The sequence below is a fragment of the Panicum virgatum genome, chromosome 5N (genome assembly GCF_016808335.1).
Source record: "Panicum virgatum strain AP13 chromosome 5N, P.virgatum_v5, whole genome shotgun sequence".
Classification (NCBI taxonomy): Eukaryota; Viridiplantae; Streptophyta; class Magnoliopsida; order Poales; family Poaceae; genus Panicum; species Panicum virgatum.
Window position 1 is genome coordinate 20,648,735 of NC_053149.1, and position 23,296 is coordinate 20,672,030.

At 46.6% G+C, this 23,296-nt stretch overlaps 1 protein-coding gene and 1 pseudogene across 1 annotated transcript; both read right to left on the reverse strand.

The window, feature by feature from the left end:
* Positions 1-710: 710 nt before the first annotated feature.
* On the reverse strand, positions 711-16,847 carry LOC120674655 (annotated as a pseudogene).
* A 40-nt stretch (positions 16,848-16,887) lies between these two features.
* LOC120674152 (nucleosome assembly protein 1;2-like) lies at positions 16,888-21,317 on the reverse strand. Its single transcript, XM_039955287.1, has 7 exons — positions 21,133-21,317; positions 20,917-21,012; positions 20,548-20,622; positions 19,455-19,491; positions 18,804-18,925; positions 18,135-18,190; positions 16,888-18,061 (listed from the first exon to the last, which is right to left on the reverse strand). The coding sequence occupies exons 1-7, from the start codon at positions 21,142-21,144 to the stop codon at positions 18,049-18,051; spliced, it is 411 nt and encodes a 136-aa protein (XP_039811221.1). The 5' UTR covers positions 21,145-21,317; the 3' UTR covers positions 16,888-18,048.
* Positions 21,318-23,296: the final 1,979 nt, after the last annotated feature.

Below are 23,296 nucleotides of genomic sequence, written 5' to 3' on the forward strand. Positions count from 1 at the left end.
TCTGGATAGTCTGACGGGATTCATTCTAACTGATCAACTACAGAGATTACTCCATGATAAAAGCAATACATATAACGACAAGTCTTTACAAGATTACAAGAGCTGTTACAAGCAGATTATTCTGCCAAGTTCTTCAAGATCTCCTCGGCAATCACTTCTGATTCTTTACAATAGCCCTGAAAATCCTCATCAGAGCAATCATCGGCTATTACTTTAGCTGTGGGAGCTAAGTTATGTTGAGGCTAGTAAGACTTAACAACTCCAATCATATGTGCCAGATAATTCTTGGAGGTGGCCGTCATGATGTCGAAAAACTTTTTGGGAGCTTCATCTAAGCACTCCACTAAAGGTTTACTACTTGACGTCCCTCCTTCTGAATCTACCATATCTACGATGACTTGAGCTGCAGCCACTAGTCGAGCTTGATCACCTAAAGAACCTGATACAAGGACATCTTGGTGATTATTCAATTATTGACAAAGTACTATCAAGCAAAGATTCAAGTACTTACAGGCTTGGGCAGTCTGCAGTTGTTCTTGGAGCTTGGTTTTTTCCTCCTCAAGGCTCTTGATCTGATGCTTCATCTTGTAAAGCTCTCGTGTGTGCTCACGGTTAGCTTCATAAAGTTTGTTCCGTGCAGCGAGAGCTTCATCAAGATATTTTGCAATTTCTGCATTCTTTTGAGCCAAGGTGTTCCGATTATCTACGGTCTAATATAAAGCCTGAGATTTCAAGAAGGACCGATTAGCAACATCCTACAAGTACAACAAATGATATGTCAGATATCATAAAGTACTCGATATCAGCAAAGATAAGACAGTGGAAATCTTACCTTGGTAAATTTGAAGCTTCATTGCATATAGTTTGCAAGCTTCTTCACATTTTCTACAGTCAGCAGCGGATCATCAAAGAGTTCCTTTCCCAACTCCTCCTGGGCAGACTGAGGGAGCGACTGGAAGGGTACTACTCGAACAGTAGATTTCTCTGACCCTTCAGCCTCACCCCCACTAGTATCAGCGGCAGCAGTGGCGGTTTCTTCGGCAACTATAGATTTCCTTACTTTGGGGGTTGACTCCTTTGATGTCCTGGAGGTGCCTGCTTCATGACATGTTGCAACTGAGCTTTTGATCTACCCAATTATTGGAGACTCGGGGGCTGATCGAGTAGTTGTATCTGGGTCACTATGCACCCAGTTATGGAAATTTTGGACCTGATCTTTCTCATGCTCAGGAAGGTATTGAATCCTGAACAAATTGAACTCAGCACAAGAAAGTTGAGGACAAATTGGATCTAATGGAGGAAGTAAGATTCTTACTGGCCACTGTCGAGTCGATACACTTTCTTCTACAACAATGATCCAGGTGCAGCTTTCCGCTTCTTTTCATCATCGCCACAAGATTGGGCGGCATCATCTAAAGACTGCAGTACCATGTTTTATAATTCTTCTGCAAAAAAGTGGTTTCATCAGAATAAGCAAAGGGTTTTCATGCAAGTACTCGAAGATGCTTACCCAGGAATTCTCGGGAGGGTTTCCTGCCCAGAAGAGCGCTGGAAGTATTAAAGACTCGTCTAAGTTGTTGAGTAGCTTGCAACACCTCCTCACTACTTTAGAACAAGACATTGACTTAGGAGAGAATCTGGTTGGATCATTTTTGCCCTCATATCTAAAGGCAGGATGTTTCCGATGCTGCAGAGGCTGAATCCGACGGCTCATAAAGGAAAACACTACATGGTCTCCGGTGATTCCTTTCTTCTTTAAAGTTGCAATAGCATCAAGGAGGCATGTTACTTGGCCGCCACCAGGACTAGTACTTGACCAACATGCTTGGACTTAAGGGGCGCCAGGGGTTCTCTCAGGAAGTGGAGATTCAAAGTTCCCAACATGAAACCAGAAACTTTTCCACTCGACTCCTTTACCAGCTGGTTTATAAGATAAGTACTCGTCTCGGGTCTCTGGACGGAGTACTAACTTGCATCCACCGACGACGGCGGGCTTGCTAGCGTTTGGAATGGGTACAAGGATTAAGAAATGCTGGAAAAAATGGAAATGAGGAAGGATGCCAAGGAAAGCTTCGCAAAAATAGGTGAATATGGAAAAATGCAAGATAGATTGTGGAGTCAGATGGTGCAACTGGATTCCCCAGAACTGAAGAAGAGCATGAAAGAACTCAGAAACAGGCACTGCAATACCGCGTTCCACGAAATCGCGGAACATGACGGTTTCGAAAGTACCTTCGAAAAGATAATCCTCTCCTTCAGCTGCACACCATTGAATCACAGTCTGACTCTGCAGCAGTTTCAGATTCTCCAATTCTTGCACGACTGCTTCAGACATTTTACTCTTGTGCCAGCCCGTGGAAAGATTAGCAACTTCTTCCTCATCAATCTTGGACTTGTTTTTCTTGGGAGCCATCTCAGCGTCATGAGCTATGATCTTGGCTCGGGGGCTATGAGAGGGTCTGGGAAAAAAAGGCTTGGGAAGTTTTGGATCTCCCACTGACGGCGGCCTGGAATCAAAAGGGTAAAAACGCTAAAAATTACCGCAGTGGTTAATAAGGACCCTAAAATGGCAATTCTGTGAATACTTGGAAGACCAACGGTTGTTGAATTTTTTGAGCAGTTTTTCAAAATAAGATCGTTTGCCACGAGTTTTGGATCCTTAAATCTAAATTGGTGGATTTAAAATTCATGGCTCGGGGGTTGCGAAATATATGCATCAGAGATTTATTTTTTAAAATTTTTAGAAAATAAAGGAAGGAAAAAGACTGAAGTGCCCCTCAGTCTGATTCTGCGATTCCACCTAAGGCTCGGGGGCTACTCCATATAGAGCACGAGTACTTCGCGCACCATATATGATCAAGGTTTCGGGGCTTGAGCACCTCACAGCCCTGGAGCAACCACAAGTACTTGGAAGACTACTAGACGTATCTGAAGGAAGGCCCAGAAGCTACCAGAAGGATGTTCTGACCACACGAAGTACTCGAAGACGCCCTGCCAAGTACTCGATGCCTACAGGACTCAGCTACGAAGAGTTCGGGGGCTTGTCAGACCCGGAGCAGCGGGACTGCTTATAGGCATAGAATGTTCTAGAGTAAGGGATAGCTCATAGATGTACCTTACCTCTCTTGTAACTACTCGAATAGGTGTATAACTAGCTGCAGTATAAAGGAAACTATCTGATTATGTTGTAGTAGGATTCCAACTATACTCGGCTAGGACTTTCCATGTAATCCTGTCCCCCCGGATATATATAACGGCGGGCAAGGACCCCCTCGAAGGACATCAACACCTATGGAAATACAAACAACCACACATGACGTAGGGTATTACGCAACTCGCGGCCCGACCCTGTCTAAATCTTTGTGTTCCTTGCACCATAGAGTTCCAGAGTAATCCATCCCTACCTACAAACCTTACTGCTAAGGGTATCCCTGAGCAGGCTTGGCGGTAAACACTGACACAATGAGCTGTCAGTAGGCACACGTAGTACTAGTCGATGACTAGTAAACACAGGTCGTACTGAAAGTTTGGGCGCAACGCACCGTTAGTAGGCACACGTAGTACTAGTTGATGAATAGTAAACACTGGCCGCCCTAAAAATTTAGGCGCAACGCACCATCAGTAGGCACACGTAGTACTAGTCGATGACTAGTAAACACTGGCCGTACTGAAAATTTAAGCGCAATGCGCCATCAGTAGGCACACATAGTACTAGTTGATGACTAGGAAACACTAGCCGTACTGAAAGTTTGGGTGCAACACGCCGTCAATAGGCACACGTAGTACTAGACGATGACTAGTAAACACTGACCGTACTGAAAGTTTGGGTACAACGCACCGTCAGTAGGCACACTTAGTACCAGTCAATAACTAGTAAACACTGGCCGTACCAAAAGTTTGGCCGCCGTCAGTAGGCACACATAGTACTAGTCGATGACTAGTAAACACTGGCCGTAATGAAAATTTAGGCGCAACGCGCCATCAGTAGGCACACGTAGTACTAGTCGATGAAGAGAAAAGACAGGCCGTACTGAATGATTGGGCGCAACGCGCCGTCAGTAGGCACACGTAGTACTAGTCGATGACTAGTAAACACAGGTCGTACTGAAAGTTTGAGCGCAACCCACTGTCAGTATGCACACATAGTACTAGTCGATGAGTAGTAAACACTGGCCGTACTAAAAATTTAGGCACAACGCACTATCAGTAGGCACACATAATACTAGTCAATGACTAGTAAACACTGGCCGTACTGAAAGTTTGTGCGCAACACGCTGTCAGTAGGCACACGTAGTACTAGTTGATGACTAGTAAACACTAGCTATACTAAAAGTTTGGGCGCAATGCGTCGTCAGCAGGCACACGTAGTACTAGTTGATGACTAGTAAACACTGTCCGTACTGAAAGTTTGGGCGCAATGCGCCGTCAGTAGGCACACGTAGTACTAGTCGATGACTAGTAAACACCGGTCGTACTGAAAGTTTGGGCACAATACGCTATCAGTAGGCACACGTAGTACTAGTTGATGACTAGTAAATACTAACCGTACTGTAAATTTGGGCGCAATGCGCCGTTAGTAGGCACACGTAGTACTAGTTGATGACTAGTAAACACTGGCCGTACTGAAAGTTTTGGCGCAACGCGCCGTCAGTAGGGACACGTAGTACTAGTCGATAACTAGTAAACACCGGCCGTACTGAAAGTTTGGGCGCAATGCGCCGTCAGTAGGCACATTTAGTACTAGTCGATGACTAGTAAACACTGGCCGTACTGAAAGTTTGGGGTAACGCACCGTCAGTAGGCACACATAGTACTAGTCGATGACTAGTAAACACTGGTCGTACTGAAAATTTAGGCACAACGCACCGTCAGTAGGCACACTTAGTACTAGTCGTTGACTAGTAAACACTGGCCGTACTGAAAGTTTGGGCGCAACGCGCCATCAGTAGGCACACGTAGTACTAGTTGATGACTAGCAAACACTAGTCGTACTGAAAGTTTGGGCGCAACGCGCCATCAGTATGACCATGTAGATATGTGGTAGCACGGAAATGTGCTCAAGGCCAATGGCATCAACTCGGTCCTTAATCGATTCCAAGCGGACTATGCCCATGTGACTTCATTCTCTAGGCCCTACCATTCCGCTCGAATATCGGTACTACCACTTCACTAACAACCAAACCAAACCAGTGCGATCAAGGGTAACCGGTAAATGTGATACTCCAGCTGTTCTTTCTAGTAGGCCAGATGAGTATTCTAAGCAGAGCTAAGCATCTAGTCAATTTAAGTAATTAACTGACTAACATGTGACAAGGACATGGATAAACAAATCAAGGAAGGACAATGCATCAAAGTGGGTACAAGAATGCAATACATACATAATATATATACCCAACATTACCCGGTGATATAACTAAACTAATCAAATTAAATAGGTGCAAGGAATTATGCTTAGCTGCTTGCCTCGGCTAGCTTCGGGCTCGACCGCGAACGGGACTCCAGGCTCGGGCTCAAAAGACTCGGTGGGCTCCACGGGTTCGTTCTCCGATGATTCGGTCACTATAATGCATGAATGTGATGCATGCATTAGTGCGATGCTATGCTTATGCATAAAATAAAATGCATGAAATGATATGTGCGAAAAGATATACACGAGATAATAATTTCGATATGCAACCCTGACAAAACTGGAGGTTCCGGTTTTAAGCACTTGTCAGGCCAAAACTGGAAGTTCCGGTTTCTAAAACCGGTGGTTCCGGTTTCAGCCGGTCACTGGTGGACAGTCCACTCCAAAGAGCCGGACCGTTCGCGACTCGACTTCAATGTGGCGACCATGGCGCAGCGGCGGCACGGCCGTGTTTCGGCGGCAGAGCAGGGCCGGAGCGGGCCGGAGGAGGCGCACATGCCTCTTCACCAAGTCCTCTCTTGGGTGGCTTTGGCATAGAAGAATTGCTCATATTGGCATGAGCAACCTCAAGAAAGCTCACAAGAGAGGGATGATCACCGGCTTGAAGGACATCACATTTGATAAGAAAAAGCTATGTAAAGCATGTCAAGCCGGGAAGTAAGTTGCAACACATCATCCCATCAAGACGATGTTGTCTACCTCCAAGCCGCTCGAGCTACTACACATGGATCTCTTTGGTCCAACTACATACAAGAGCATTGGTGGTAACCTCTATTGCCTAGTAATCGTTGATGATTTTTCACGCTATACTTGGGTCATGTTTCTAGGCGATAAGGGTAAAACTCCGGAAATCTTCAAGACATTTGCAAGAAGAGCTCAAAGGGAGTACAACTCTCCAATTGTGAAATCCGGAGTGACAACGGCACCGAGTTCAAGAATATGAAGATTGAAGAATGGTGCGATGAAGAGGGCATCAAGCATTAGTTCTCCGCCACCTACACGCCTCAAAAAAATGGAGTGGTGGAAAGAAAGAACAAGACACTAATCACTCTAGCAAGAGCAATGTTGGATGATTATGGCACGTCCGAGAAGTTTTGGGCGGAAGCAATTAATACGACGTGTCATGCATCCAACCGAGTGTATCCCCACCGACTCCTCAAGAAAACTCCATATGAGCTCATCACCGGGAAGAAACCAAATATATCATACTTTCGAGTCTTTGGTTGCAAATGCTTCATTTATAAGAAGAAAAGGCTTGGTAAGTTTGAGAGTAGATGTGATGAAGGTTTCTTTCTTGGTTATGCATCAAAGTCCAAAGCATATAGAGTATTCAATCAAACCTCCAGGTTAGTTGAAGAAACATGTGATGTGGAGTTTGATGAATCTAATGGCTCCCAAGAGGAGGTTGTTGGCTATGACAATGTAGGTGATGAGGAGATTGATGAAGCTTTGAAGAAGATGTCCATTGGGGATATAAAGCCGGAAGAGGTGCATGAAGGCAATGATCAAGGGGGAGGACCTTCCTCATCTACACCAAGCACCTCCACGGCACCCCAACTGGATGAAGATCAAGAAAAGGATGATCCACAACCTCAAAAAAGTGTGCCAACGCCAACACCCCAAGTCCAAGAACAAGAAGAGCAAAATGTTCCACCACAAGCATAAGTCACTCATGATTCACCCCAACAAGCATCCATGCATGTACCGCTAGTGAAGCATGGTCGCATCTCCAAGGATCATCCAATTGGTCAAATAATTGGTAGTCCTTCCAAGGGAGTAAGAACTCGCTCTAAGCATGCTTCATTTTGCGAATATTACTCGTTTGTTTCTTGTATTGAACCCACTAGCATAGAGGAAGCACTTGAGGACTCGGATTGGGTGATGGTCATGCAAAAAGAATTGAACAACTTCACCCGCAATGAAGTTTGGGTCCTCGAAGCTCCTCTGAAAGACAAGAACATCATCGGCACTAAGTGGGTCTTTCGAAACAAGCAAGATGAACATGGGGTGGTGATATGCAACAAAGCAAGACTTGTGGCAAAAGGGTTTTCTCAAGTCGAAGGTTTGGATTTTGGTGAAACTTTTGCTCCGGTCGCAAGACTTGAAGCTATCCGCATCCTTCTTGCTTACTCTTCACATCACAATATCAAGTTATATCAAATAGATGTGAAAAGTGCATTCTTAAATGACGTTATTAACGAACTTGTTTATGTTGAGCAACCTCCCGGGTTTTAAGATCCAAGGAATCCTAACCATGTTTATAGGTTGCACAAGGCACTCTATGGGCTCAAGCAAGCTCCAAGGGCTTGGTATGAGAGGCTTCGTGACTTCCTAATCATGCAAGGCTTCAAGATCGGGAGGGTGGACACCACATTGTTCACAAAAGACGTCAATGGGGATCTTTTCATTTGTTAAATTTATGTTGACGATATTATCTTTGGCTCAACTAATGATTCACTAAGCCATGAGTTTGCTACCATGATGTCTAGGGAATTCGAGATGTCCATGATCGGGGAGTTGACCTTCTTCCTTGGTTTTCAAGTCAAACAATTGAAGGAAGGAACATTCATCCATCAAGAAAAGTATACTAAAGATATCTTGAAGAAGTTCAAGATGGATGAGTGCAAGCCGATCAAGACACCCATGGCAACCAATGGGCATCTCGACTTGGATGTGGACGGTAAACCGGTTGATCAATCCCTCTATCATTCTATGATAGGGTCTTTGCTTTACCTTACCGCATCTAGGCCCGATATAATGTTTAGTGTGTGCTTGTGTGCCCGCTTTCAAGCAAACCCAAAGGAATCACACCTCTCGGCTGTGAATAGGATCCTTCGGTATCTCAAGCACACCCCTAGCATAGGCTTGTGGTACCCCAAAGGCGCTAGCTTAGATCTCTTGGGATACTCGGATTCAGATTTTACCGGAAGCCGGGTGGATTGCAAGAGTACCTCCGGGGGTTGCCACTTGCTTGGGCGTTCTCTAGTTTCTTGGTCGAGTAAGAAGCAAAATTCCGTGGCTTTGTCCACCGCGGAAGCGGAATATATAGCGGCCGGTGCATGTTGTGCCCAAATCCTATATATGAAGCAAACCCTTTTGGACTTTGGTGTGATACTAGATAGGATCCCACTCTTTTGTGACAATGAAAGTGCCGTAAAAATTGCCAAGAATCCGGTTCAACACTCTCGCACAAAGCACATTGATATTCACCATCACTTCTTGCGTGATCACGAAGCTAAAGGAGACATATCTCTTCAAGGTGTGAGATCCGAGGAGCAATTGGCGGATTTTTTCACAAAACCTTTAGACGAGAGTACTTTTGTAAGGCTAAGGAATGAGCTTAATGTATTAGATGCGGCAAATGTCATGTAAGTTGCCTTGTCATATAGAAAAATGCATACATATACGACACTTGTCTAACCATGGTAAGATAGTGATGAGCAAGGGTATAGCTAGAGGTAGTGGTCCACTTGTTTTCCTCTAGGCTTGTAGAAAGACTCATCATGAAGAAGCTTCCCGTGGGTTCAAACTTGACAAGTAGAACTTAAATTCTTGTTATGCATTTCTTGTCATATAGATGTGCACTTCATGTTTATTCTTCTTTCGCATGTGGTTGTAGCTTGCACCATCATTGCATGCGTAAGGGTCACAAAGGAGATCACTTGATGAAAATGAGACTTGTTTCATATACAAGATCTTAATTCATGAAAAGTGAAAAGAGCAAAGTGATTAGGTGTGTTATTGCCTAGTGAGTCATGTCATAATGAGTTTGAAGCTCTCTATCTTCAATATTCCTATAACAAGGCTCATACATTTTATTTGGCGCTTTGTCTCTCTTTGCGGCTTTTCCCTGTGTTGAAAAGAAAATCTATTAAGCTAGTGTGCTACCCTATTTATTTTGAGGGGTAAAGTCACCTATGCAAGTCCATTAACTTGAGTTTAGTTGAATTTTATAAGTTTATTGGACTTAGCATAGAAGAGTGAGCTGAGTGAAGGGTTTTTGGGTTCACCGGTTAAACCGACGCTCAAAGGATTTAACCCATCGGTTTAACCGGCGTTACTAAGTTTCTGTCTCAGCTCAGTCAAACCAGGCGTTCAACCGGAGTATTCAAAAGTCACATCATCGGATCAACCGGTGAACGTAACACAGATCAGACCAAGCAATCAACCGATGTTAGCAGCGTTCAACCAACGAGTACAAAATGCATATCGTCGGATCAACCAGCGTTCAACCGACGAGTACAAGATGCATATCGTCGGATCAACCGGCGTTCAGATGGATTTCTGCAGGAGTCTCGGGTGAACTGCACCGATGCAATCAACCGGCGCTCTAAACCTAAGCATCGATTTAACCGGCATTAAGAAAAAAAGTGGGGTCCACTTGTCATATATGTGTCTTGCCCACGGACGCCTACCTCACTTCCTCTGGTTTTCCCGACTCCGCGCTGCCGCCGCTCGTTCCGCCTCCCTAGTGCCGCCGCTACACCTCGCCGACGCCCGTGCACACCGTCATCAGCGCTCCACGCGTTGTGCGCCTTCCACGCCGCCGACCCGCAGCCGCCGCCGCTCGCACTCTGCGCCACCGCCGCTCGCACGCCGCCCGCGCACACCCACACCGCCCGTGCACCAGCGCCGCCTATGCACCACCGCCTTCCACGCCACCTGTGCGCCGCCGCCACCGAGTGCCTTCACATCACTGCCACATGCTCAGCGCCGTCCACGCAGCAGCACCCCCACGCCGCAAGCCGCAGCACACGCTCGCTCTGTGCCCGCCAAGTGTTTGACAGATTGCCTGATCGAGATGGGTCGCGAGAAGAGGAAGGGAAAGGAAGTCGTGGTTGAGAAGCCCGTCCGCAAGCGGACTCGCGCAGAGAGAGAGGCCGAGAGGGCCGAGATGGTGGCCAAGGCCGCCGAGGAGCAGGCGTCAGGCCGTGCTCGCCCGTTCGCGATCAGAGAGCAGCCAGCCAGGGGCAGGGGCAGACGCCGAGGTATGGGCAGGGTCAGACGTGCCAGGGCCACCAGGGCCACTACACAGCAGACCGAGGGTGATTCGTCTGAGGGAGAGCCGACAGCTGCAGAGTCATATCACTCGGTTTCAGATGCAGATTCAGATGCAGCGCAGTCAGAGCAGACTCAGGGGCAGAGTACACAGGGGTCACCGACTCTACGATGTTCTGGCCGCACTCGGCAGACGTCCCCAACAGGAGAGTCTTCACCAGCGACCGAGCGTCGCACTGGACCGAGGGCGCGAGGAGGTCACCAGCCACAGGAGCCTCGCAGGTCCGCAGCAGCAGCAGCAGCTGCCCCTAGAGCCGAGGCCCTAGAGGCCGAGCGTGCAGTGTTCCGTATGGACACTGTTGTGCATCTTGAGCTAGGTGTACTGCTCCAGAACTTGACCAAGGCCAATGCGGCGAAGGTCAAGAGGCTCAGGTGGAGTGTTGGAGAGGAGGACTGGTTCCCCGTGTCCCATGACAGCAGGGTCGACCGTAGGTTCTGGACGCTTCTTCAGGCCAGCTTCTACGAGACCTACCAGAGGCGGGGGCACATGATCTTTCCGCACAGGGTGCTTGACTGGGTTTCTCTAAGGACAGCTGCAGGGGGAGCTGATATTAGAGAGCACATTGCACAGTTCAGAGGTCTGCCCAGGCTACTTCAGATGGAGCAGAACAGATATATAGAGGACTGGGTCAGAGTGTTTTATGCCACAGCCTGAATCGCTCCCGAGCGTAGAGCCGTACACTTTGTTTTTGGAGGCCAGGTCTTTGGTCTGTCGAGGGCGACGATAGCAGGGATACTTGGAGTTGATTTGGTTGATGTCTCCCTGCACGAGATGGTATACGGAGACGCAGATCCACCACGCAGAGCTATAATTGGCGGGATTGCACCTTCTCACGAGGCGATCTCTCAGTGCTTCCGCCAGTCGTTTCCAGCATCGTATGCCAGAGTGCCCAGCTTGCTGACCCTAGAGGTGTACGCAGTTCACATGGCCCTCCGGAGGATGTTGTTGCCGAGGAGTGGCTACCCAGATGGGTTTACAGGCCTGCAGCAGCTGCTACTACTTCACATCCTCACTCATGAGCCCTTTGACATTGTTGACTTCATTTTGGCTGAGATCGAGGATGTGATCACTGACGGGATGGGCCTTGAACGTTAGTTTCCTTATGCTCACTGGATCAGCTATATCTGTTCTATGATTGTGCCAGCTGAGTCACCCGTCAGTGCAGTTTACCGTCAGGATGAGGCTCCCCGGTTCCCAGTTTACCGTCCGACAGCTCCCCAGGACCAGAGGAGAGGCAGATAGGCAGAGAGAGCTGCCATGGCATAGTTGTCACCTGAGACACAGGCTCGAGTGGCACAGGAGGATGAGGCACTGCTAGCTGTCGAGGCACAGCTTCCCGGAGGAGATGATGAGATACACTAGTCTGAGCTTGAGTCAGACTCCTCCGAGGATGCCGAGTTCTTTCCTGCAGCACTCACCAGTCACGACCACGAGGCAGGAGGGTCCCGAGAGCCAGCTCCAGAGTCACCGGCAGCTGCTACAGTCACCGAGTCCCAGGTGACCCAGCCGTCCGAGCTTACCTCTCTCCTACAGCAGCTTGTCACTCAGCAGAGAGAGGATCAGATCACGCAGGAGGAGGCCAGGAGAGTCCATGAGGCTCAGCTAGCAGCGATTCAAAGGGAGGCCGCCCGAGAGCGTGCTGCAGCCGAGGAGCGTTTTGTCGGGCTTATCGACAGAGTCTCTCAGAGGACAGACGCTCAGTTCCAGCAGATGCAGCAGGGCATGATGGCGATGTTCTGGATGATCACACAACTGTACACTCACACCAGACTCGCCCCGCAGCAGCCAGGACAGCCAGGCCTTCAGGGTGTTGGAGCACCTCAGCTTGCAGTCACTCCAGCTCCAGCCCCTACTGCAGCCCCAGCTACTACAGTGACACCGGAGACCACGTTCTCGATGTCCGCACTCCTTGGGTCTGCCGGTCGTCCACTCTTCTCACCACTGCCAGCGACTACACTCTTCCAGGACTCACTGTCGGCAGTACAGTCAGTCGCTCTCCCCGTCGTACCACAGACACTACTTTCAGGGGGAGGAGAGGAGTCCATACTTCAGCATTCGACACAGCCGGCAGCTTCAGCACTCACTACTTCAGATGTTGACACATCTTCTGCTGAGCCGGTTACCACATCTATGGACCCTCTTCCAGGCAGTGCTAGCACGAGAGCCTCGACGACAGCTACACCCCCAGTCAGCTCCGACCAGCAGCTTCCGTCTGTCACCGAGGGTTCACCGTCCGATGATGACGACGACGATGACGACCCGGACCGCTTCCTTGCCGTACCACGACAGCCGGATCCGTAGCTCGCCTTTTTGGTGCTTTGATGCCAAAGGGGGAGAGAGAGTCAGGGGGAGTTGGAGTCAGGGGGAGGGTAGAGATAGAGAGAGCTCATAGTTATCAGGACTTTGATGTTATATCTCATTTGGTGTTAGTTCATGGATATGTACTTTTGTCGCTTGAGTATGCTGTGGTTTGAGACATATCTATGGATTTCATTTGAGCCGTTGAGCTCTTTGGTCCTTTTTCGAGTTTGCTTGTGTTTATCCTGTTTTATCTTTCTCGCTCTCTCGTTATGTTTATTGTTGTGTTGTCATCAATCACCAAAAAAGGGGAGATTGTAAGCATCTAGGCCCTCTAGGTATGTTTCGGTGATTAATGACAACCATTATTGTGACTAATGAGTTTGTGCAGCTTAATGAATCATTACCGCTCATTTGGTCATATGTCAAAAGAGGCCCCTCAATTTCGTTATACAAAAAGGCGATCTCGGTATTCAACTCAAATATATGTCAAGACTAAGGATCTTTCTAGTCCTAAGTGTCATAAGGTTGAGAAGGACACTTAGGTTAGTATAGGTTTTATAGTTTTGTAGTGATCGCACTATTAAGAGGGGTTAAGGTCAAGTAACTTGAGCATGGACATGATCATTTGAAAATGGATGCACACTATGTTCACTCAGGTTCCTAGAAGTTCAAATAAGTGGTTTTCAACTTATATCTCAAGAATATTTGGATTTCACTCAAGACTCAAATCAGAAAAGGCAAAATCAGAAAAAGTCTATACACCGGTTTAACCGACGCTTCCACTTTTCTATACGTCGGTTAAACGCAGTCAGCAGAGTCTGGACAGGTTCTATACACCGGTTAAACCGAGGTTGTTTGAATTAATGTCGGTGCATTAGTCCAGAATTGGTTTTTCCAGGGCATTTCAAGTTCAATACACCGGTTAAACCGACGCTGTTTGAAATGAGACGTCGGTGCAATTGACCAGTGAGATGGTTTTTCCAGGGATTTCAGAAGTTGTACTCACCGGTTAAACCGACGATGGATTTGAATTAACGTCGGTGCAGTTGTCCAGAGACTTGGTTTTTCAGTTGATCAGTGGACAACTACACTCACCAGTTAAACCGATGATACGTCGGTTAATCCGCCCGAGTTGTAACGGCTAGTTTTCAGAATGGACAGTTTACATGCATCGGTTAAACCGACGCTGGCTATTGGAGGTACGTCGGATTAACCGGCGCTAAGCAGTTTTTTGGCAGCTTTTCTCCAACGGCTCTATTCGTGTGAGCTGCCTATAGATACCCCTCCAATGGGTCATTTTGCACTCTCTTGACACCAGGCAACATTCATACACTCATATATTGTTGAGAGCCATCTTGAGCTTCATCTTCCACACATTTGTTCATTCAATCATTCAAAAAGCAAGACTAAGGACTTGAGTAGAGAGAAGCTTGTGTGCATTCGTTCTTGGTGATCGGTTCTTGCTCAAGTGAAGGCCCTAGCTTCTTACTCTTGGTGATTGGCAGCACCTAGGCGATCTTGGTGATTGAAGGTGTTTCTTCTGGAGCTTGCCAACGATTGTGGGTGCCCGAAGAAGTTTGTACGTGGCTTGAGCTCCACCACGCCGGGATGGTGAACGGAGACTCTTAGTGAGCGCCCTCGTCTCGGTGACTTGGGAGGTGACAAGACTCTTAGTGAGTGTCACAACGTGGATTAGGGGTGTGTGCCAACACATCGACACCACAGGAAAAAATCCGGTTGTCTCCTGCCCACTCTTTACTTTCAAGCACTTACTTTCATGCAATTATTCATGTGCTTGACCTTAGAGATCATAGGTTAGCTCTACCTTGCTTAGTTTCTTTTCTAGTTGTATCTTTGTAAGCTTGTGTAGTTTGCCTAGCTAGCCGGTTGGTGAATTGAGCCTTACTAGTATTGCATAGGTTAATGTTGCTTTACTTTGTTTTAGAAATTTGAAAAAAGGCCCAATTCACCCCCCTCTCTTGGTCCATCGATCCTTACACCGAGGAGATGCTTCCCTTGTGAGGAATTGAGCCACGACTCACCGGAGACGACGAATCAAGGCCGGCAGCGGAGCTCCTCGCGGCGGCTTCCAATGGTGGCCGGCCGCTGCGAGATGGATTCCGGCCGGGTAGGGCTCGGCCGGGCTTGGGGAGGCACGGCAGAGGTGGAGGAAGAGGAATGGAAGGCTTGGGCGTGAGGAATTGGAGAGAGCCGCGGCCGGGGACGGACGGGGCGGCGGCGACACGGCTTTGCTCGGCTCGAGCTCAAGGAAGAAGAAAAGGCGAAGCGGAACACGGCACTCCACGGTGAATAAGGCCGGCGGCGAGATAGCGGATAAGGACGTCCGCGGAGTGAGGATGGCCGGCACGTGGAACAAGGATGGCCGGCGGCGGTAGCGACGTGCGGAGCGCCGCAATTCGTGCTTTGCCCACCGGAGCAGAGTAAAACCGGAGGTTCCGGTTTTTGAACCCGGAGCTTCCGGAATTTCAATTTTTCTAAAACCTCGGATGTTACATAGATGATCTGCTCGTCGCTGAGGCTGCGCGCGTCCCAGCGGCCCGTGGTCACCCCGTGCGCGGCTTCGCGAGGTCGACGCCCAAGACGGCGGCAGCGATGGCGCGCAGCCCGGCCTGGCGGAAGTCCGGGCGGCCCGCGTACTCCTCCGCGTAGCCCCGCAGGTCTACCGCCCAGCCCACCTCCAGGCCGTGGTCGGCCTCGGCCCTGAGCCGCGCCGCGTCCGCATCCACGCCGACGCTGAAGAAGCGGACCGTGCGGTCGCCGAGGAACCCGTGCAGCGCGGCGGGGAGGTAGTCGGCATGGAGGAGCTGGAAGATGAGGCAGCGGCGGTCCACGCAGAGCTGCAGGGTGGCGTGGCTACGGGGTTCTGCTTGCCGCGGTAGCTGGGGCGCCACTCGACATCTAGCCCGGCGATGATGTCGTAGCGGGTGCCGTCGAGGCGGTTCGCGGAGAGGACCTGCGTGATCCAGCGCTCCACGACCTTGCCGGAGGACGTGACGGTGGTGGTGATCGCGTATTGCCCGAATCTCACGGTGACCACTTCGGCCTCGGCGCTATTGGATCCCTCGTCCTCGTACGACTGGTGGCTGCCGAGGCGGCAGCGACGGCCTTCGGCGCTAGTATTTTGGAGTTTGGAGTTGGAAACACATCCGGTGGCGTCAAAGGAGGATCAAGGGTTTTTCAAATCTGATGGGAATCTTCTCAATAAAGGTGAAACCTATCAAGATGTTCTGTACAAGTAAATGGAATTTATTTAGTATAAAAATGTTTAGGGAGATTCCATACATGCAGATATACATGGAGAGTAAATTTTCTTTACATGCAAGTAAATAAAATATGATTCTTATTTAGTTGCGAAATTCAAAATTCCAAAACTATTCCATCGAAAGGGAATCTTACATGCATAGAGTACTAAATCTAAACGAAATAAAAAATAAATTGCATAGTTTGCTTGTAAATTACGAGACGAATCTAATGAGTTTAATTAGGCTATGATTAGATACTAAATTGCTATAGTGCGCATATGCTAATGACAGATTAATTAGTCTTAATAAATTCATCTCGTAGTTTACAGATAAATTCTGTAATTAGTTTTGTGATTAGTCTATGTTTAATATTTCAAATGTGCAAAGATTCCATTTCAAAAACTTTACGGGCGCAACTAAACTAGGCCCTGGTGCATGATTTTATCGGCACTCTTTTGGACCGAAGATCTTTTGGGATATTATTATTAATTGTTCTTTCAAAAAATTATTATTAATTGTGTTTGTTGGAAGTATCTGGTGCATGAAGAATTATTTTTTATGGTTGGCACATATCTTGTCAGATGGAAATTCATGTGTCAAGGTGGAGCTTCTCTTAAAGCCAAATTCGTCCATGAAGCATCGCATATACCTACTTCTTCCTTCCTATTTTATCTCCAACAAATGTTTTCTTTCCTATCTATATATAGTAAGATGCCACGTGTTTTAAAAAAGTATAGTAAAAACATTATATTAGAATAAATATGTATTTATAGCTACATTTACCATTAGCTTTTGTGGATACAATATTCAGGTACATTGTTCGATACAAATTTACAAAATGAAAAATTTCGAGATATACAAATAATATGTACATGACCATATATCTCATGCAACCATTAAACACAATAGAAGAGAATACATGTAAGAATAAAATGTTCTTGATATGCATTCGCCCGTGCAACACGTACATGTTTTTCAAGAAATGCGGTAAACAAGGATCTTAATGCTAAACTACGTGTGCCAGAAAGCACATCTACCAGAAACCACTAAATTCCTCATCCGCCATAGTAAATTGCAAATTTCCACCATAGATATCCTGCTTGGCCAAATCACAAGACCACTTATAAGTGCTAAACTACCTGAATTTTATACCAAGTAGTTTCCTTGCAAGGCCTGCCCTTAGCACCTATTGTGCTATTTTGAAGCTGATTGACTATTAATCAAATCTCTTTTAAAACTCCAGTAAAAATAATCGACATGGCCGATTCCTCGCATGTCCTTTGATACACAACTTGTTATGACCAAGTTTGTTTTCTCAACAACCCTCACTAATCTCAAAATGAATTAAGAGGGTGCTGACATGGCTCAAAATTCCTTCATTGCTCTTGAAGCAAGCAGAGTCTTCCTAGTTCTAGCACTGGCACCCACTGTTGGTAGCACTGGCACCTCAGCCTCAAAAGTGCCATTTATACATTTAGTGGCGGTGAAAAAAATCCATTTGTAACTGGAAATTCCTGACCGAAATCTTAAAAGGATTCTAATGTATTCTGAAAAACCTTATATTGATTATGCAAACTTGGTCGCACATAATATTAGCATACAACATTGTAAACACACATGAACAATGAAAGTAAAAGTAGAACCCACAGGTTAGCATAAGTGGAGAGGGGGTCACCTTTCATTTTTAGGCTTTTCACTACACCACTGAGAATTGAGAGACCTTTCGTTTGATTAGGTCCAAACAAAACAGGGAATATATTAGTAATGTGGAATAGAATTTAACAAATTAGGTGCACCAAATATGTAACCCTTTTTATTCCAATTAGGTACCTAGACATTTTTTTCTAAATAATACACAAATTGGGATCCAGAAAACGATGCAACGCCTCCGGTTGGACTTCATCATCGACAATGACAGGACCGTGGTGTCCAACTTCGTGCGTTCCTATGCGACGTGCCAGTGCAACAAAATGGAGGCCCTCCATCCCGCCGACCTGCTCCAACCCCTTGACGTTCCTTCACAAGAGTGGGCTGACATCTCCTTGGCAGATACCTTTATTCAGCGTAGGTACAATCAAATCACAGATCGAGGTTACATTCTTACCTTATAAGCGGATTCCCATCAAGTTTCAACACTTGCAGGTTAGGCTCAAGCAATCCCTGCAGAGAAAAGCATCCACGAAAAAAGATTTAGTGAGATTGAGAACCATGCAACCGTGAGAAGTATTTTTCACTTGATGCCAGTACATGTTGTTTATCAATCAGTGTGTGCTATGGTAGAGTTCAAATGCTTCACAGGACAGTATCTGGAGATAGATTCAAGAAAGAAAATACCAAAAATGAAGGGTGGAGGGTAATACCAGCTCTGCTGGGAGTGCTGTTATATTGTTGTCTAACAAGTCAAGCTCGATCAGAACAGTGAAATTCTTTATACCATGTTTAAGTGCAGTTCAGTCAGCATATGCAGAAACTGAAAAGGGGCCACTCACTGCTGCTTACAACATTTCCACATAAAAATTTTTAAGCTTCAAAACCAGTATAAGGAAATCAAAAGGAAATTCTATTCAAACTACCAAAACCCCGCCTCCACAATGACCAGACCAAATCGAAATATCCAGCCATTCAAATCATGAATCAAGAACCGGATTCAGCCATCTAGGCATGAGAATCATGAATCAAGAACCGGATCCAGCCATCCAGGCATACAAATAAAAGAACTATCAAACCCTAACCCGCGAGAGAAGGGAAAGGAAGAGGATGGAGACGAGATTACTGGAGAGAAGGCATCTGAAGGAGATGAACGCTGGATGATAAACTGTGGTGTTGCCGCCACTGCCATGCCCCATTGCTGGTTCGCAGCGCAGCCTCTATCCGCTGCGCGCTGCTGTGCCGCACCCATGTTATCTAGTCGTCCGACTAATCGCAATTAGTCGGTCTTATCGGTCCGGTGACCCCGATAAGGGACACCGAGTAGGTCTGGGCGACTAGTTTTCTAGTCGCCGACTAGTCGCACGATCAGGTTGGAAAACGATCAGACTTGAAATTGTTTTGTAGGCTGTTTGAGTTGTGGGCCTCGGCCGGTGATGGGCTGGCAAGGTGACCCATTAGGTTTTTGGTATATAGAGGCTGAGAGATAGGAATATGAACTATGGGACAGGAATACAGAGTTCTGGATAGTTCACAAATCATCTCTCACAAATAAGTGAAAAATCGACCATTATTGTTGCTTTCATACTTGCTTTTTATTAAGTAATATGTAGTACATATACCATATCGGTCCTGGGACACATAGGACGACTAGGCAGACGACTAGGACCGACTAAGCTCGACTAATCGGCCTGATCGACGACTAACCGCGACTAGTCGTCTGATCGGTCCCATGGTGACTAGGTTCGACTAGACGATTTGAAAACATGGGCCGCACCATCCTCTTCTCCTACTCGAACTGGTGCTGAGAAAATCTGCAAAGTAGACTATCTTGTTCAGATTTCGATCCATCAAACTGAACAACATAAAAATAAACTGAACTGAACCAACAGCAAAGTTAACAACAGAAAAATGTATAATTGCTTATACTAATTATAGCAGTAGAAAGTCAGCAAGAAGGTGCAGAAAATAAAAATAAATAGAACTACATGTCGATGTAAAATGAATAGGACTACATGTCTCAATCTCAATTGGGAACAGACATGTATTCAGCAGCTGTGATTAAAACATAGAATATCTAGTACTGAATATATGAACATAAAGCCAATTTTCAGGTTAATAAGAGTTGCAGTTGTGAGCTAATCTTACATGTACTACCGACTGCCTAGTCTTGACTTTTATTTATCCATGCAACAAGCAGCACACAACTCTTTTGTTTGTTACTCATATAAACAGCTCAACTATAGCAAGACAAATAATTGTTCCAAGTTAGGCAGCATGCAAGCTAGATGAAATCAGATGTACATGTAAAATATGCTTACAACTAATGTTAATTCTAGGATTTTTAATGCAGGTACTTTTAGCTATGAGTCCATCACATTCTAAGTGATCAAAAGAGAAAAAAAAGGAGATTGGCAAGGCACAACATACATTCAGTGAAGAAAGTACAGTATTTAACTAGGATCATCCATCTTTGCTATCTTACCAAGATAGCAAATTTGTTTGGGACAAAGCATTTGTCAAACTTAATCAGGGAACCGAATCCATGCTTCTCATTGATAGATTTTTTATTGTTATCCAGTGAATCAATGACCATGGAGAAATAAGATACCGAGAACCTTGTGAAAACATTGTGAGATAATTACCTTCGTAAAGTCAACTGAGAATTTTCCATCAGAGTGCAAGACAAAAGCCCCATTGTCATACAATCAGTTAAACTGCAGAGCTTGTTCTTTTCTATATTTGGATACAAGGTAATTATCAGTTTATCACCAAAGTGTTCAGGACAGTATGAAAATGGTATGATACATAACGATGTCCTTCTGTTTCGAATTTAGGTTAGTTAGCTAGCAGGGAAGATGCAGACTTACCCATGTGCTTCTTCGGAAGCAGCCAGCCAGGAAAGAGACATACATGGATTGTAATAGGCTCTTAGGAAGCAATCCCTGATAGAAAAGAAACAAATAGTTGAATTAACAAAATAAAGAGTTTCCTTGAGGACTTTTTTTTGTTAAATCTGTAGTGGCTTAAACAACAGATCACAACGATCGGACATGCAGAGTTGCAGAAACTGTATGACATCCATGCGGATCGCAACATCTACGATTAATAAGATGTGGCTACTGGCAAATGCACAAAACAGAGTAGGGCAACAGATAATGATGCAAATTAACACCACCACCGCCACCCCCCAATTATAGCGTTCTGGTTAACAAAATATGATATTGTCTTTGAATTACCTGAATATCTCTGAGCAAGTTGACGCGCTTCAGGACCTTGGGGGTGAGACTCTCGAGCACATCCATGTGCTGCGCGACCAACCCCTCCAACTTGTTCTGCACAAGCACGGAGTAGACAGAATCAGATAGATGCCCTCTCCGGTGAAACCGGCACCACGCAGAGCAACAAAAAAAAAGTAACGAGAGTGGAAAGGAGGCGGAGAGAAGTCAGAGTACCTTCAGCGACATCACAAGCTCGGCCTTCTGCTCCGGCGTGAGCTCTGCATTGCAAAAACAAAAGGTGCCGCCGGTGAAGGAGAACCAAGGAGGGGAGGGAGCGGGGGAGGGGCAGACGAACCTGAAGAGGTGGCGCGCGGAGAGGGGCACCCCGGTGAAGGAGAAGGTAGCGGGGGGGGGGGGGGGGGGGGTGACGGCGGAAGCGAGGGGGAGATGGCTTGGCGCCGCCGCCCCCCTTGCCCCCTCCACCCCTGCTTCTACCGCCGGAGGTGCGGAAGACCTTGGATCCGAAGAGGAGGACGACGCACGAAGGCGGGCGGAGGAGGACGACGCACACGCCGGCGACCGGGCAGAGGAGGACACGCATGACGGTGGGCCGCGGGCGGGCAGGGAAGGAAGAGGAGGACGCACGCGACGGGGCGTTGTGATTATCAACCATATGTTGGAAGCTGAATGAATATGTGATTTGCATCAACGAATGGTGTTGTTACTATGATTTTAAAAGGGCTCCCGAATTCCAAAGTAGTACTATGTTGGCAAGATGAAAAACAATAGGTACAATAGAGGACTTACTGTCTTTAGGATGCAGTGACTAAATCCGTTATTACAATACAAATTCCCACGTCATGAAAAGGTCCAATGGTGCTGCTACCTTCCGTTTGTTTTATGAAATAAGAGCCACCCCATCATGTCCGACCTTAACCTATACAATTCAACAACGTGACATAATAGTGTAATACAATTATTTTTTTGAAGAGCACACCTTACAGAAAAACTGATTAGTTGCACACTGTATCACAGATTTCATAAAACAAACGGTAACACACATTTCATTTGTCAGCTTTCACTCTATAGTTTCATCCTATGCCATGTTTCTCTCATTAGCTAGTCCATTCTATATTGTGGCAAGATTAGCTGCAAATTGCTGAAAAGAAGAGTCTCATCAAGCGAGTAGATGCCAGAAGACATGCATAGCAAGTTATCAATAAAATATAATAGCAATGCATCTCAATTACTGATATACCCATTTAATTCAACAATTCACTCAATTAGCAGAATGGTATATACAGCCAACCCATTTTATATATCATTGATAGAGTAGTAGAGGTAGCTAGCTACAAACCAACAGACTATCATGTTTATTTCTCTTCCCAGGCTTTCAAGCTAACATGACAGATTGGACTCTTCGATCTACAATCTAGTCTAATGTTTTCAGGTACTACGGTCAGACAATTAGTTCTGCAATATACGAAGGATCATCAAGTTGGTCACTTGACCCACATAAATGTAAATAAACCAAGACAGAAGATGCAATTGATTAGATGTCTAGGCAAGACATTTCATCAAACAACTGGTGGGTAGGGGCAGCGACTGCGGATTGGCTTTGAAAACGTACGCTTCAACCTGTCCGTCGCTTGTGGCCAGCAGTCCCGTCACAGCGCCGCCGGCCTACACAACGCATGCAGGAAAGCGGCGGTGGAGTACTGGCCGCCGTGTCCAAGGTACCGGACGGTGGCGAAGCTCCTCTGCAGGTCGCGCAAGCAGATGCACCCGCACGCTGAGCAGACCTGCACACCCACCCTCGACCCAGAGATGATGATGGGCGACCCGCGGCCCCTCGCACCGCTTCTTCCCTACGGCACCAGGGAGGCGGCGAGGAGGGAGGCGACGAAGGGCGCCGCCATGGCAGCAGGGCGGAGGAGATCTCGGGCGGCGGCTCGGCGGGGATGACGGCGAGGGGTACCCGATTAGTCCGGGCGGGGACTGGCCTGGGTACGTCGGGCGGGTAAGCCACATCCGAGGTGGAAAAAAAAGCGCGGGGAAACATTTTTAGAAACAATGTTTTTTTTTCTGATCATCTAGATGTTGATGTTCATATTTCTTCCACGGAGAGATAGAAGGAATGAGGAGTAGGTGAGAAATTTTTAGGTGGAGGTGATTTTCAATTGTTCATGTAACACGCTCGCATGTAATGTAAATTGGCACGCATAAAGCTTTCTTTCCTGTTCTATTCACATGAGAATAAAAAACTTCAATGCACACAAATTGGACAATCAGGCACGCACACCTCTATCTTTTTTCATATATTATTTCTCCAATAATTTTTCCTTTCAGATATCAAATCCTTTTGTTGCATGAAAAAAAGGCCGCATTCCATTATTCT